The 16,348-nt window shown below is 49.7% G+C and overlaps 1 protein-coding gene across 2 annotated transcripts in view; it reads left to right on the forward strand.

The window, feature by feature from the left end:
* DIABLO (diablo IAP-binding mitochondrial protein) overlaps positions 1–16,319 on the forward strand; it is a 33,186-nt gene extending 16,867 nt beyond the window's left edge. For both annotated transcript variants that reach the window (XM_060785985.2, XM_060785984.2), the window contains exons 5-6: positions 107–203; positions 15,600–16,319. In XM_060785985.2, coding sequence (XP_060641968.2) covers positions 107–203; positions 15,600–15,814 — 312 coding nt within the window. In that variant the 3' untranslated portion in view covers positions 15,815–16,319. The remainder of the gene's footprint in view (positions 1–106; positions 204–15,599) is intronic.
* The last annotated feature ends 29 nt before the right edge of the window (positions 16,320–16,348 follow it).

The following is a 16,348-nucleotide window of genomic DNA, read 5'->3' on the forward strand; positions in this document are numbered from 1 at the left end:
GTACAAAACCTGGCTCATTCTGGCTTTGGATCAAACTCTCTGCTTCAGAATTCCCTCCCAATAAAGTCAGCTTGGGTGTCTAACCGTAGTGTTTGATTTTAACTAGATGACTGCAAAGCAGCAAGAGTACTTGAAGTTAGAATCCCGATGGATGACTGCGCTGCGTCTTTCAGAGATGGCGGCCGAAGCAGCCTATCAATCAGGTAGTACAAATGAAAGCATGGATGTGGGTGTGATTTGCATAGCCCCGTTCTTCCTGCCTTATAATTGAGGACAAGCCTGTATTTATGTGCATTGTTTCTTCATGGGTTTGATACAATGTTTGCATTCACATACCAGAAGTTTTTAGTGTTTACTTCCAAAGAATGTAGTTTTTGTTCAACATCCCAAATTTCTAAAGAGACAAGTGGGCATTTTGTTAGAGGTTTGATAGAGAAGGTGATGTTTTTGTTTGGTTTTTTAATGCCAGGATGGGCAGGGATTACCTTGATATTTATGTGCACTGGGGTACGGATTAGAAACTGATTCATATTCCTGGAATTTGGCAGGATAATATTTTGCGGACATACAACAGGGCATTTCATAATCCAACAGCCTGCTTTCTGTTATGCCAGGCATGTATTTATGGGCTTCCCTGCTTCTGGGGAGTATGCAGCTGCCTGTTTCCAGTTTCAAAGTGCTAGGTGCACTGTTTGTTTATTTATCATGTCAGAAGCGAATTGAGGGTACATTTATAATGTTTTTTTTTAAACAATGTTAAAAACTTGGCATTATGCTAGATTTCCTTTGACCAGAAGTGGCCACTTGGAGTGCCTCGGGTGTCACTCTGGTGAGAAGGTCCTCTGTTGTGCATGTGGCAGGGCTCAGGTTGCATTGTAGTAGGTGGTCTGTGTTTTCCTCTTCTCCACACTTGCATGTTGCAGACTCTACTTTGTAGCCCCATTTCTTAAGGTTAGCTCTGCATCTTGTGATGCCAGAGTGCAGTCTGTTCAGTGCCTTCCAAGTTGCCCAGTCTTCTGTGTGCCCAGGAGAGAGTCTCTCATTGGGTCTCAGCCATTGTTTGAGGTTCCAGGTTGTAGCCTGTCACTTTTGGACTCTCGCTTGCTGAGGTGTTCCGGTGAGTAATTCTGCAGATCTTAGGAAGCTGTTTCTTGATTTAAGCCATTGGCTTGCTGGCTGATATCCGAGCAGAGGAAGGGCTGGAGATTTCAGTGCCTTGGTCCTTTCATTATCGGCTGCTACTTCCCAGTGGATGTCAGGTGGAGTAATGCTGGCTAAACAATATAATTTCTCCAGTGGTGTATGATGTAAACATCCTGTGATAGTGTGACGTGTCTCATTAAGAGCCACATCCAATATTTTAACTTGGTAAGATGTATTCCACACTGGGCATGCGTAGTCAACAGCAGAGTGGAAAAGCGCAAGGGCAGATGTCTTCACTATATCTGGTTGTGATCCCCAGGTTGTGCCAGTTAGCTTTCGTATTATATTATTTCTAGCACCCACTTTTTACTTGATAGTCAAGCAGTGCTTCTTGTAAGTCAGAGCACGGTCCAGGGTAACTCCCAGGTATTTTGGTGTGCTGCAATGCTCCAGTGGGATTCCTTCCCAGGTAATCCTCAAAGCTCGAGATGCTTGTCTGTTCTTAAGGTGAAAAGCACATATCTGCATTTTAGATGGATTAGCAATCAGCTGGCTTTCCCTGTAATAGGCAATAAAAGCATCTAAAGCTTCGGAGAGCTTCTGTTTAACCATTTCAAAGGTCCCTGCTTGAGTGGTGATGGCACAGTCATCAACATAGATGAAACTCTCTGTCCCTTCTGGTAGAGGCTGATCATTTGTGCAAATGTTAAACATGGATGGAACAAGCAGGGCGTTCTTTTGTCTTCGCCATCTGCTTCTCTGACCCTGGAACTAAAAAAAAAAGAAAAAAAGGCTCCTGTTTTGTAGCAGATTTTCTATGAAGCAGGTGAGGTGGTAGTCCTTTGTGATATTATAATTTTTTCTCAGGTGCACTGCTTCTGCCCATTTATTTACAAGTCAGAAACAGGCAACTTGCAGAGAGCCCAAAGAGTCTGTACCTGGTGGCTGGGGTTTGGCCCTGCCTTATGCCATTTTATACATAAGGGTCTATTATACAAAGATCTCCTGTATGGTACAGATGTGAGGCTGGAGATAAACGTGACAATCTGTGAAATATTGGGAGGTAATGATTTGTACTTGGGACACTATACTTGGGACTCCCACCATTACAAAGCTCCTCGCATTTCTTTCTAGGCTCACAAATACATTGTGTACCATGCAACTCGTACAATATTGTATGGTATACTGTAGTTCAAATCTGGGGATCCGGATACAATAGGTCTTTTGTACAACGCCTCATCTGCCACATTGATTGTAGATCTTTGCATATGGAATTTGTATAACTTTGCTGTTAGAGAATCCATCTCACAGTAGTGACCTTTGGATGATATGTTCTCAAAAGTGTGTATATTACTATCTCATTTATGGGCCTGAGCATGCATACAAGCTCCATCCATGCTTGAAGAAATCTAAGCCCCATTATACTATGTAATAAAATGGGGGGGGGGGGGAGTGTTCCTTGTTTGAAAGTAGTTGTTATACTCCAGGCACTTTGTTTTTGTGGCTGCTACAAATTAGGTTCAATTGGTTGAGACTCGATGAGATATTATTTGAAAAACTACAGCAAAATGTGCCGCAGGATGTCCCTCCCGCAAAAAAAGGTTTCTGCAGTTTAATCACCTTTTCCCATTTTTTTAAATGATCAAACCAATTAGGCAATAACATTTATAACCCAGGAACAAAAATCGTGTTCTATAGTGTTATCAGTCCTGCCTTGGGGTTTGTGAAAAATGAATGAGAGAAGGACACAGGGTGCTCAAATATGATACGGATACAATACAGGAATTCCATTTTTGCAGTGTTTTCAGTTACAAGAGTGTTACAAAATTCCATGCTTCTTGAATAACTGTGATGCAATCTTTTGTGAGACCACTGCAAAATTAATTCTTGAGATTAGGAATTTGTCATGTTTTTCTCTTTTATCTTTTGAGTTCTTTTTGTTATACGTGCCCGTGCTATGGCTTTGTTAGTGGACGCTGTTGACATGGGGGACAGAGCTGAAAGAGAGAAGGGTTATGTCCTCTTTAGAGTAAAATGTCTGGATCCAACCAGGTCACAGGACAACACTGTGAATGCATTTACACAGATGAGTCAAAAAGTAATGCCTCCATTGCTCTAACTTTTCTTTCTTTCCCAGCTACTGGACTATCTATGTATGATATGATAGAGGTAACCTTACTTTACTGAGGTAGTTTACTTACTTTACTTACTTTACTGAGGGAGCCCCCAGTGGCGCAGTGGGTTAAACCTTGTGCTGGCAGGATTGAAGACCGACAGGTCGCAGGTTCGAATCCGGGGAGAGGCGGATGAGCTCCCTCTATCAGCTCCAGTTCCTCATGCCGGGGACATGAGAGAAGCCTCCCACAAGGATGATAAAACATCAAATCATCTGGATGTCCCCTGGGCAACGTCCTTGCAGACGGCCAATTCTCTCACACTAGAAGTGACTTGCAGCTTCTCAGGTTGCTCCTGACACAACAAAAAAAATCTGAGGTAGTTTTTTCTTTCCTGTCGTAGTCAACTGTGAATCGCACATTGTGGTATTCCTGCAGCTGCGCAGGCCAGCTTCGGAACCTTCTAGAAAGTCTAAAGAATTGCATCCCCCTCGTGGCTCCACCCCCCCCCCCCCGAGTATATAAGGCCCCTGGGTGGAGCCAGCCCTCAATCCTCTTTTTTCTGCCGTCAGTAGATTAGCTAAACAAACCTCTAGATTTTGTCTCTTCTGGCTTTTTGACACGGACTGATTAACGGACTTCATAAGGTACTCTGCTTCCCCCTCGACACCTCTCCCAACCTTGCACCGTGTGTGCAGCTTTTACGCCACGGACGCGTAAAAATAGAGAGCTCCGCTTGAAGGCGGCTCTCTACGAAAGGGCCTTTCTACTGCCGCCTCCCAACCCTCAAACAATGGGAGAAACCCCTAACTTACCTCTGCCCCCTCTACTTCCGCACAAAGGAACCCTCTACCGACAGGCGAGCGCACGCTGCAAGAGGCCCAACCATCTCCCATACCGGCCCTAACCTCACCCACAACGGCCCGATCTCCGGCCTCGGCGCTTTCGCCCCCGAGTTTGGTGGCGGTTGCGAGGGAGCCGGACTCAGCCGAGCGAGCCCCGGACGCGGCTCCTACGGCTGCCGGCATCGAGCTCGGCCGAGCTCCACCTCCTCGACATCAAGATGTCGCCCTCCCCACGGGGTGTGGCTTCTGGCTGGGAGCCAATTGCCCCACCCGTCAGGAGGGCAGAGGACAGAGCGCCCGTGCCGAGAGGGGTTTCCCCGACACCAGCTGGCGAGGTCGACTTTGCCGTTCCTGCGGTGCCGATATCAAGGGCGCAAGGAGGGAGGCGCAGCAGCAGGAGGAGAATAGAATCATAGAATCAAAGAGTTGGAAGAGACCTCATGGGCCATCCAGTCCAACCCCCTGCCAAGAAGCAGGAATATTGCATTCAAATCACCCCTGACAGATGGCCATCCAGCCTCTGCTTAAAAGCTTCCAAAGAAGGAGCCTCCACCACACTCCGGGGCAGAGAGGTCCACTGCTGAACGGCTCTCACAGTCAGGAAGTTCTTCCTCATGTTCAGATGGAATCTCCTCTCTTGTAGTTTGAAGCCATTGTTCCGCGTCCTAGTCTCCAGGGAAGCAGAAAACAAGCCTGCTCCCTCCTCCCTGTGGCTTCCTCTCACATATTTATACATGGCTATCATATCCCCTCTCAGCCTTCTCTTCTTCAGGCTAAACATGCCCAGCTCCTTAAGCCGCTCCTCATAGGGCTTGTTCTCCAGACCTTTTATCATTTTAGTCGCTCTCCTCTGGACACATTCCAGCTTGTCAATATCTCTCTTGAATTGTGGTGCCCAGAACTGGACACAATATTCCAGATGTGGTCTAACCAAAACAGAATAGAGGGGTAGCATTACTTCCCTAGATCTAGACACTATGCTCCTATTGATGCAGGCCAAAATCCCATTGGCTTTTTTTGCCGCCACATCACATTGTTGGCTCATGTTTAACTTGTCCACGAGGACTCCAAGATCTTTTTCACACGCACTGCTCTCGAGCCAGGCATCCCCCAGTCTGTATCTTTGCATTTCGTTTTTCCTGCCAAAGTGGAGTATCTTGCATTTGTCACTGTTGAACTTCATTTTGTTAGTTTTGGCCCATCTCTCTAATCTGTCAAGATCATTTTGAATCCTGCTCCTGTCCTCTGGAGTATTGGCTATCCCTCCCAATTTGGTGTCGTCTGCAAACTTGATGATCCTGCCTTCCAGTCCTTCATCTAAGTCATTAATAAAGATGTTGAACAGGACCGGGCCCAGGACGGAATCCTGCGGCACTCTGCTCGTCACTTCTTTCCAGGACGAAGAGGAAGCATTGGTGAGCACCCTCTGGGTTAGTCCATTTAACCAATTACAGATCCACCTCACCGTAGTTTTGCCTAGCCCACATTGGGCTAGTTTCCTTGCCAGAAGGTCATGGGGGACCTTGTCGAAGGTCTTACTGAAATCCAGGTACGCTACATCCACAGCATTTCCCGCATCTACCCAGCTTGTAACTCTATCGAAAAAAGAGATCAGATTAGTCTGGCATGACTTGTTTTTGATAAATCCATGTTGACTATTAGCAATGACCGCATTTGTTTCTAAGTGTTTGCAGACCACTTCCTTAACAATCTTTTCCAGAATCTTGCCTGGTATTGACGTGAGGCTGACCAGACGGTAGTTGTTTCGGTCATCCTTTTTTCCCTTTTTGAAGATTGGGACCACATTGGCCCTCCTCCAATCTGCTGAAACTTCTCCCGTTCTCCAAGAACTCTCAAAGATGGTTGCCAATGGTTCCGAAATGACTTCCGCTAGTTCCTTCAATACTCTTGGGTGTAGTTGATCTGGCCCTGGGGACTTGAACTCATTTAGAGCGGCCAGCTATTCCTGTACGACTTGTTTCCCAATTTGGAGTTGGATGTCCTCAAATCCCTCATCCACTCCGTCTTGCTGAGGTTGAAGATGACTTTCTTTTTGTGAGAAGACCGAGGCAAAGAAGGTATTTAGTAGTTCTGCCTTTTCCCTATCCCCTGTCAGCATTGCCCCATCTTCTCCTCGAAGAGGCCCTATTGCCTCCTTGTTTTTCCTTTTTCTACTGACATAAGAAAAGAATCCCTTTTTATTGTTTTTAATGTCCCTGGCAAGCCTGAGCTCATTTTGTGCTTTAGCCTTGCGGACCTTTTCCCTACAGCTGTTGGCTATTTGTTTGAATTCTTCTTTGGTGATTTCTCCCTTTTTCCAGTTCTTGTGCATGTCTCTTTTGTGTCTCAGCACAGTTAGAAGTTCTTTGGACATCCATTCTGGCTTCTTTGCACTTGTCCTATTTTTTCTTTTTGTTGGCACGGTTTGCAACTGCGCCTTGTGTATTTCACTCTTGAGAAACTCCCATCCATCCGTAACTCCCTTGTCTTTTAGTATCTGTGTCCACGGAATGCTGCTCAGTGTTTCCTTCATTTTTTGGAAATCGGCTCTCCTAAAGTCCAAAATGCGGGTTTGACTTGTCTTAGTTTCGGCCTTTCATTGTACCTCAAATTGCAGGAGCACATGGTCACTTGCCCCTAAGCATCCTACCACTTCAACCACATCGATCAGGTCCTCCACATTTGTTAGGATGAGATCAAGAGTAGCCAATCCCCTTGTTGCCTCTTCTACCTTCTGGACCATGAAATTGTCTGCAAGGCAAGCGAGGAATTTGTTGGACTTTGTACTCTTGGCCGAGTTTGTTTTCCAGCAAATATCGGGATAGTTGAAATCGCCCATGACTACTACATCTCTTCTCTGTGCCTGTTTGGTCAACTGTTGGCAGAAGGTCACGATCTCTGTCGCGCCGCAGCAGGAGACGCGGCGGATCCCGGTATCGACGACCATCGAAAGGGAGATCTGGAGCGGGCTCGCCTTCCTCATCTTCCTCGGGCGACTCTTCCTCCGAGTCCTCCTCCTCCTCTTCAGCCAGGAGCTCCAGGAGATCCCGTCGGGACCAGAGATCGTGCTCCAGAGCTCCCCAATGGGGGCCTTACGTCCCAGGCCCTTACCCATTTCCGGGACCCTGGAACATGGGGCCTTCGGGGCAGTTCATGTATGCACAGCATCCAACGCCTCCCTTTGCTCCTTTCGCCAGCATGGAGGCAATTCCGGGGGGTGCAACAGAGGGGCTGTGGGACCTCTACCACAATTTTCCCCCCTACACACTCTGCTTCAACATCAGTGACTGTTCCCCCTACGAGGGGACAGGGACAGTTAAGCTCTACCCAGATTACTTGTACTGAACAGAACTTTAATTGTGTTGACCAAAATGTATGTGTAGACCGATCAATTTGTGCTGACCTATCTGTTTGTGATGCTGCTAATGCTTCTGCCTCTGGCCCTCTTGAGCCACCAGGCACCCCCCAGGTGGCCCAGGAGGTAACCTTACTGACAGGCGACCAGGATGTCTTAGAGTTGGAGGACTCAAGATTCCTCTGCCGAACCACCTGACTCCCCTCATGGTTCAGGAGGAAAGTGGGACTACCGTCGTGTTTTGCGGACCCACTAGTTAAATGTTTTTTGAGAGGTTTGGGAAATATCAGTACTTTCAGCATTGATGAAAACGCCCTTTGAACTGATGGATACGGCAAATTTGGGATCTCTAACTTGGAAAGTAGTTTTCCTGGTGGCTATAACCTCTGCCAAGAGAGCTAGTGAACTCTGTGCGCTTAGAGTACCTTAAATTCCACAAGAATAAGGTGGTACTGCGTACTGATACAGCTTTCTTACCCAAGGTAGCTACGAGGTTTCACACGTCTCAGGAATTGGTTTTGCCTGCATTTTTTCAGAACCCAGAAACAGCAGTGGAGAGAGGGTTACATTCCCTGGATGTAAGAAGGGCATTGGCATTTTATATACAAAGGACTTCCAGCTTCAGGCAGTCTCCTAGACTGTTTGTGAAATATCGAAAGGATACCAGGGGTCTTCCAGTTTCGTCACAGCGTTTATCTGCTTGGATTGTTTCTGCAATCTGTACTTCCTACAGGTTGGCAGGAAAGGAGTTGCCCCAGCAGGTTAGGGGGTCACTCAGCGAGAGCTATAGCTGCCTCCACAGCGTTCATGAAGGGTATCCCCTTAGAGACGATATGTAGAGCTACAATATGGGCCTCTTCTTCTACTTTTGTCTCCCATTACAAATTGGACTGTGTGTCAAGGAGAGAGGCAAACTTTGGTAGAGCAGTTTTGTTCTTGGCGGTGGCATGATCCCGCCAGCCAGAATATAGCTCGCTAGTCTACCACAATGTGCGATTCACAGTTGACTACGACAGGAAATGGGAGGTTGCTTACCTGTAACTGTGGTTTCCTGAGTAGTCACCTGTGAATTCGCACATACCCTCCCTTCCTCCCCTCGAGTGTCATACCACACCTTCTGGCTGCTTTGCGGTGGAAGAGGATTGAGGGCTGGCTCCACCCAGGGGCCTTATTATTATTATTATTATTATTATTATTATTAAACTTTATTTGTACCCCGCTAGCATCTCCCGAAGGACTCGATGCGGCTTACACAGGCCGAGGCCTCAACACACAATATAACAATACAATCTAAGCAAATCAAACAATTAACAATGAAATAAAGCAAATTGAACAACAGGCAATAAACAATACACTACACACAATAAAACTGAGCCAGGCCAGAGTAATGGGTACAAGATTAAAAGTGCTGATGTGACAGGAGGTGTATATGAGGCATTCTAGGGCAAGTGCAGTGTGCGATGTGCAGCAATCATTGGTTCTAGTAAAGTGCTTATGGGACTTGGTAGTGGAGATTTCCTAATCTGGGAAGGCGCATCGGAATAGCCAGGTCTTCAGGTTCTTTCTGAAGACTGCCAATGTAGGGGTCTGTCTAAGATCTTTGGGGAGGGTGTTCCAGAGTCGGGGGGCCACCACGGAGAAGGCCCTGTCCCGCGTCCCCACCAAGCGCGCTTGCGACGCAGGTGGGATCACGAGCAGCGCCTCACCAGATGACTGAAGTGAACGCGTGGGTTCGTAGATGGAAATGCAGTCACGCAGGTAGGCTGGTCCCAAACCGTTCAGGGCTTTGTAGGTAAGCACCTGCACCTTAAATTGGGCTCGGAATATAAACGGCAGCCAGTGGAGCTCCTTGAACAGGAGGGTTGACCTCTCTCTGTAAGGGGCCCCAGTTAGCATCCTGGCTGCTGCTCGTTAGATCAATTGGAACTTCCGAGCCGTCTTCAAGGGCAGCCCTACGTAGATCGCATTGCAGTAGTCCAATCTGGAGGTGACCAAGGCATCCGCCTTCGCGAGGTACGGTCGCAGTTGGCGCAAGAGTCTCAGTTGTGCGAAAGCCCTTCCAGACACCGCCAACGCCTGAGCCTCAAGCGTAAGCAATGAATCCAAGAGGACTCCCAAACTGCGGACCTGTGGCTTCAGAGGGAGTGTAACCCCGTCCAGCACAGGTTGCCACCCTATACCCCGGTCAGGTTTACGATCGACCAGAAGGACCTCTGTCTTGTCGGGATTGATCTTCAGCTTGTTCCTCCTCATCCAGATAGACACAGCGGCCAGGCACTCGTCCAGCACCCGAGAGGCCTCCTTGGAATTAGGTGGAAAGGAATAGTAGAGCTATGTGTCATCTGCATGGAGGTGGCACCTAGCTCCAAAACTCCGGATGACCTCTCCCAGCGGTTTCATGAAGATGTTAAAAAGCATGGGAGACAGAATGGAGCCTTGCGGGACCCCACAGGTCAACGGCCAGGGGTCCGAGCAGGCGTCCCCAGCTTCACCATCTGGGATCGGCCCTCCAGGAAAGATCAGAGCCACGACAAAACCGTGCCCCCGAGACCCATCCCAGAGAGTCGTCCCAGAAGGATACCATGATCGATGGTATCGAAAGCCGCTGAGATGTCCAAGAGAACCAACAGGGTCACACTCCCCCATCCAGCTCTCTACGGAGGTCATCCACCAAGGCGACCAAGGCTGTCTCGGTGCCGTGACCAGGCCTGAAACCAGACTGTGACTGATCTAGGTAGTTGATGTCATTTAAAAGCCCTGGAGCTGGGAGGCAACCACCCGCTCCAGCACCTTACCCAAGAAGGGGAGGTTGGAGATCGGTCTGTAATTGTTCAGCACCGTGGAGTCAAGGGAGACCTTTTTAAGGAGTGGACGAACCACAGCTTGTTTCAGGTGAGATGGAAAAAACTCCTGCTCCAATGATGCATTAATGATCAACCCAAACCAATCAGCCAACCCCTCCCTTGTCGATTTAATTAGCCAAGACGGGCAAGGGTCCATAGCCGACGTGGTTGCCCTCACAGCCCCAAGGACCTCCTCCATGGTCTCAGAAGGAACAAGCCTAAAAGAATCCCACAAAGTTGGACAAGCAGATGTCTCAATCACCTCCTCTGGCACTGCGATGAAATTGGAGTCGAGCTCAAGGCGTATCTGAGCGACTTTGTCTGCAAAATGGTGTGCGAAATCGCGACACCGAGTTGCCGGGTTGTCAAAAATCTCCACCACAGGTGGCTGAAGGAGCTCCCCAACGACCCGGAACAACTCCGATGATCTATTTGCTGCAGACGCTATACGGGTAGTCGTATAGGACTCCTTGGCTACCTGTATAGCCACGGTATACGCCCTAAGCGAGGCTGTAGCCCGTGCTCGATCAGACACGTCCCGAGAACTCCTCCAAGTGCGCTCTAGCCCCCTCCTCGCATGCTTCATCACAGCCAGCTCCCCGGTGAACCAGGGAGACAGCTTGTCATGGCGCAGTGTGATGGGGCGTTCGGGAGCGATCGCATCTATCGCCCTGGTCATTTCCCTGTTATAGAGATCGACCAAGGCGTCGACAGGGTCGCCAGGCTCCATGGCAGGAAAAACCCCAAGATTCCTCAGGAATCCCTCCGGATCCATCAGTCTCCTGGGGCGGACCATCTTAATTTGTCAACGGAAAGACATCTTGGATCCAGGATTTAATCCTGGAGGAGCGGGCAGATCTGGCGTGCATCACGGAGACCTGGTTGGATGAAGCGGGGGGCGTAAACCTCTCCCAGCTCTGTCCTCCAGGGTTCTCCGTGCAACACCAACCAAGAGCCGGAGGACGGGGAGGCGGTGTCGCAGTGGTCTATAGAGATTCCATCCATCTAACCAGGAGCCCCATCCCGCAGACCACAAATTTTGAATGCGTCCACCTGAGGGTGGGTGACCGGGACAGAATAGGGATTCTGCTAGTGTACCGTCCACCTCGCTGCACTACAGTCTCCCTACCTGAGCTAGCGGGGGTGGTCTCGAGCCTGGCGGTGGAGTCCCAACGGCTTCTTGTGCTGGGGGACTTCAACATCCACGCCGAGGCAACCCTCACAGGTGCGGCTCAGGACTTCATGTCCGCCATGGCAACCATGGGGCTGTCCCAACGAATAACTGGCCCCACCCACTGTGCTGGACACACATTGGACTTGGTTTTCTGTCAGGGATGGGAGCAGGGTGGCGGTGTGGAGGAGTTGGCTATCTCTCCGTTGCCATGGTCCGACCACTTCCTGATTAGATTTAGGCTCACTGCGCCCCCTAACCTCCGCAAGGGTGGAGGACCCATTAGGATGGTCCGCCCCAGGAGGCTAATGGATCCGAGTGGATTCCTGACGGCTCTTGGGGAGTTTCCCGCCGCCGCGGTAGGTGATCATGTCGAGGCCTTGGTCGCTCTCTGGAACGGGGAGATGGCCAGGGCTATTGACAAGATCGCTCCGGAACGTCCCCTCTCGAGTAACCGAGCTAAACCAGCCCCTTGGTTTACTGAGGAGCTGGCAGCGATGAAGCGAAAGAAGAGGGTTCTAGAGAGCGTGTGGCGCTCAGACCCAAGCGAGTCAAACCGAACACGGTTTGTGTCCTTTTTAAGGGCATATGCCGCGGCAATAAAAGCCGCAAAGAAAACTTTCTTTGCGGCCACTATTGCGTCTGCAAAAAACCGTCCGGCGGAGTTGTTTCGGGTTGTCAGAGGTCTTTTAACTCCCCCCACTGGGGGGAGCCCTGACAACTCGGCAACGCGCTGTGAAGCATTTGCTCGGTTCTTTGCAGACAAAGTCGCTTTGATCCGCTCTGGGCTGGACGCCACATTAGATGCAGTCTCTGTGGATGTGACACAAGCACCTGCTTGTCCGATTTTGTTGGATTCTTTTCAGTTTGTGAAACCCGAGGATGTGGACAAGATACTTGGAGGAATGAGACCCACCACGTCCATCCTAGACCCCTGCCCATCCTGGCTTCTGAAGGAGGCCAGAGGGGGATTGGCCGAGTGGGTAACGGTGGTGGTTAATGCCTCCCTTCGGGAAGGCAAGATTCCAGCGAGCCTAAAACAGGCTGTTGTAAAGCCGCTGTTGAAGAAACCATCACTCGACCCCACTAAATTGGACAACTTTCGGCCTGTTTCCAATCTTCCCTTCTTGGGCAAAGTCATGGAAAGCGTGGTGGCCTCACAACTCCAGGTATTCTTGAGAGACACGGATAATCTGGATCCGGCACAGTCTGGTTTCAGACCGGGACATGGTACCGAGACGGTCTTGGTCGCCTTAGTGGATGATCTGCGCCGGGAGCTAGACAGGGGGAGTGTGTCCCTGTTGGTGCTCCTGGACCTCTCAGCGGCCTTCGATACCGTCGACCACGGTATTCTTCTGGGGCGCCTTGCAGAGATGGGTCTCGGGGGCACTGCTCTGCAGTGGCTCCGGTCATTTCTGGAGGGTCGTACTCAGAAGGTGTTGCTGGGGGACTCCTGTTCAGCGCCACAGCCGTTGATCTGTGGCGTTCCTCAGGGTTCCATCTTGTCCCCCTTGCTGTTTAACATCTACATGAAGCCGCTGGGTGAGATCATCCGGAGTTTCGGGGTGCGGTGTCACCTGTACGCAGATGATGTCCAACTCTGTCACTCCTTCCCACCTGCTACTAAGGAGGCCGTCGAAGTCCTGAACCGGTGCCTGGCCGCTGTAATGGTCTGGATGAGGGCGAACAAACTGAAACTAAATCCAGACAAGACAGAGGTACTCCTGGTCAGTCGCAAGGCCGAACAGGGTATAGGGTTACAGCCTGTGCTGGACGGGGTCGCACTCCCCTTGAAGGCGCAGGTTCGCAGCTTGGGTGTGACCCTGGACTCATCGCTAAGCCTGGAGCCTCAGGTTTCAGCGGTGACCAGGGGAGCATTTGCACAGCTTCGGCTCGTGCGCCAGCTGCGCCCGTATCTTGGGAAGTCTGACTTGGCCACGGTGGTACACGCTTTGGTCACATCCCGCCTCGACTACTGCAACGCTCTCTACGTGGGGCTGCCCTTGAAGACGGCCCGGAAGCTTCAGCTAGTCCAACGCGCGGCAGCCATGTTGTTAACGGGAGCAGGACGCAGAGAGCATACAACGCCCCTGCTGTCCCAGCTCCACTGGCTGCCGATTCGCTACCGGGCCCAATTTAAGGTGCTGGTGTTATCCTACAAAGCCCTAAACGGTTCCGGCCCAAAATACCTTGCAGACCGCATCTCGGCCTATGAGCCCACGAGGGCCTTGAGATCATCTGGGGAGGCCCTTCTCTCGGTCCCGCCTGCCTCACAGGCACGTCTGGCGGGGACGAGAGAGCGGGCCTTCTCGGTGGTGGCCCCCCGGCTGTGGAACACCCTCCCTGTTGAAGTTAGACAGGCGCCCTCCTTGATGGCCTTTCGTAGGGGCCTGAAAACGTGGCTCTTCGAGCAGGCCTTCAACTGAGTGTATCTTGAAATGACATTGGAATGGACTAGGACTATGAATTTTGGCTATGACCCCAGGACTGGACGAAGCGGATTTTTAGTATAAGTATATGTTATGTTTGTATTGTCTGGTTTGTATTGTCTTGATTTATTGTACACTGTCTTTTTGTTGCTGTTCACCGCCCCGAGTCGCCTTCGGGCTGAGAGGGGCGGTCAATAAATGCAAATAATAATAATAATAATAATAATAATAATAATAATAATAATAATAAAATTTGTCCTCCACCCCTGCGGAGGTTTAGGGTCACAAAAAGTCTAAAACTGACCAGATAGTGATCAGACCATGACACAGGAAGGATGTTTTGATCTTCCACTCTGATCATTCCACTGTCCGCCACAAAAACTAGGTCGAGTGTGTGTCCAGCCTGATGGGTAGGGCCAGATATAATTTGTGATAGCCCCATGGTCGTCATGGCGGCCATGAAATCCTGTGCTGCACCAGTCAAGGGGGTCTCAACATGAATGTTAAAGTCTCCCAGCACAATCAGGCGCTGGGAGACCAAGGCCGAATTGGAGACCACCTCTGCTAGCTCAGTCAGGGAAACTACTGGGTCGCGGGGTGGGCGGTACACCAGCAGAAACCCCACACTATCACGGTTCCCCACCCTTAGGTGGACACACTCAAACCCAGATGCTTGCGGAACAGAGCATCTGACCACGGGGATGGAATGCCGATAAGACAATTGCAACCCCTCCTCCCCGCCCCCCCCCCCAGCCTGGCTTGCTGATGCACTCCGAAGCCCGGTGGGCACAGCTGAGTGAGATTTACTCCCCCCAGCTCGTCCAACCAGGTCTCGGTAATGCAAGCCAGATCCGCCCCCCCCCCCAATCCAGGATCAAGTCCTGAATGGCAGCAGTCTTACCATTGATGGATCTGGCATTAATCAGCAAGACCTTAAGGCTGAGGGGACTGCCATGGGGCCTACCATTTCCTACCTTCTCCAAGGTCGCAAATACTCTATTGCGCTTCTCCCTGGGGTGTCGGTGAACTTATATACTCGAGAGGGGGGGGGGTGGAGCCACGAGGGGGATACAATTCTTTAGACTTTCTAGAAGGTTCCGAAGTTGGCCTGCGCAGGCGCAGGAATGCCACAATGTGCGAATTCACAGGTGACTACTCAGGAAACCACGGTTACAGGTAAGCAACCTCCCATTATTCTGATTGACTGATTAGAACCATGAATCTGAAGCTAAAAGAGTTACCATTGTACAGTATTTCTGGCCAAAGAAGGTTGTGCACCTATGGAAATCTATCATTCCTTGAAGAATGCTTATGATTTGGCCCCTTCAGGCTTTTACCTGTTTGGACCTCTGAAAGACAACCTATGTGGTTTCAGATTAAATTACTTGAATGAAGTTCAAACAGCTTTAAAATCATGGGTCACGAAGCAAAAACCTGAATTTTTACAAAATGGTTTTGATGCGAGTTAATCGATGCCGCAGATATGTACAAATTTATGGTGACTTTGTTGAACTGTAGTTTTGCGTAAAGGACAGTTCAGGCTATGATCTGTAGCAACTTCTGCTGTTATATGTTCATTCATAACATTTTTATGATTTAGGAGGCAAAACTTTTTGACCCACACTTGTATTTGTGCCTGAGATCCTGGTCCGGTTGGTTTTCCCAGGTGAACCCACTGGTTTCAACTTTCCCTTTGCAGGGGCTGACCAGGCCTCCGTAGGCACACATAACCACATCCAGCTGGTGAGAACGCAAATCCAAGAGGCCCGCCAGCTGTCGCAGAAGGCCGAGAGTAAGCTAGCTGAGGTCCAAACAGAGGAGCTCATGAAGCTGAAGGAAGAGGAGGCCTTGGCAGCTGCAAGGCGCCAGGCCAGTGTGGAGGAGGCAGAGGAGGCTTATCTTCGTGAAGACTGAAGAGGTGAAAGCTGCAAGGATGGTAACCCTGTTCCGTTAAAAGCCTAGAGGCAGAAAGGCCTTGGACCTCAGCAGCCCCTTTAGCTTGACCACAGGCCCTGAACTGGGGAGGTGCATTTCCAGCCTGTTGGGGAAAGTTAATTCTACTTGAATGTACAGCTGTACAAATGTGAAAACAAACACCAGAGATGCCCGTTTGTGTCTCTTGTGATCTCCAAGTGGAAACCGAAATTACAGAGAGAAATTAAATCGCTCCTTCAACTCCCCAAAGCCTGGAGGTTACTGCAGGTTCAAATCCACAAGGGCTTTTTTTCTCTCTTCTTGTGTTCTAAAAATGCTTGTTTGTGTTTGTGATGAACAATTGTGCCTAGAGTTTCAAAAACGTTTTTGTGTTGTGTTTCTTAAAAATCCGTTTGGAGGAGAAAGATAACTTCTGTGTTGTTCTCTTAATTCTACAGACATCCTTTACTAAACCCAGTTTTTAAAATAAAGACAAGTAAAACGAGTGCTCTGAATGGTAACTGAAAGGGAAAA

The sequence above is a fragment of the Anolis sagrei genome, chromosome X (assembly GCF_037176765.1).
Source record: "Anolis sagrei isolate rAnoSag1 chromosome X, rAnoSag1.mat, whole genome shotgun sequence".
Lineage (NCBI taxonomy): Eukaryota > Metazoa > Chordata > Lepidosauria > Squamata > Dactyloidae > Anolis > Anolis sagrei.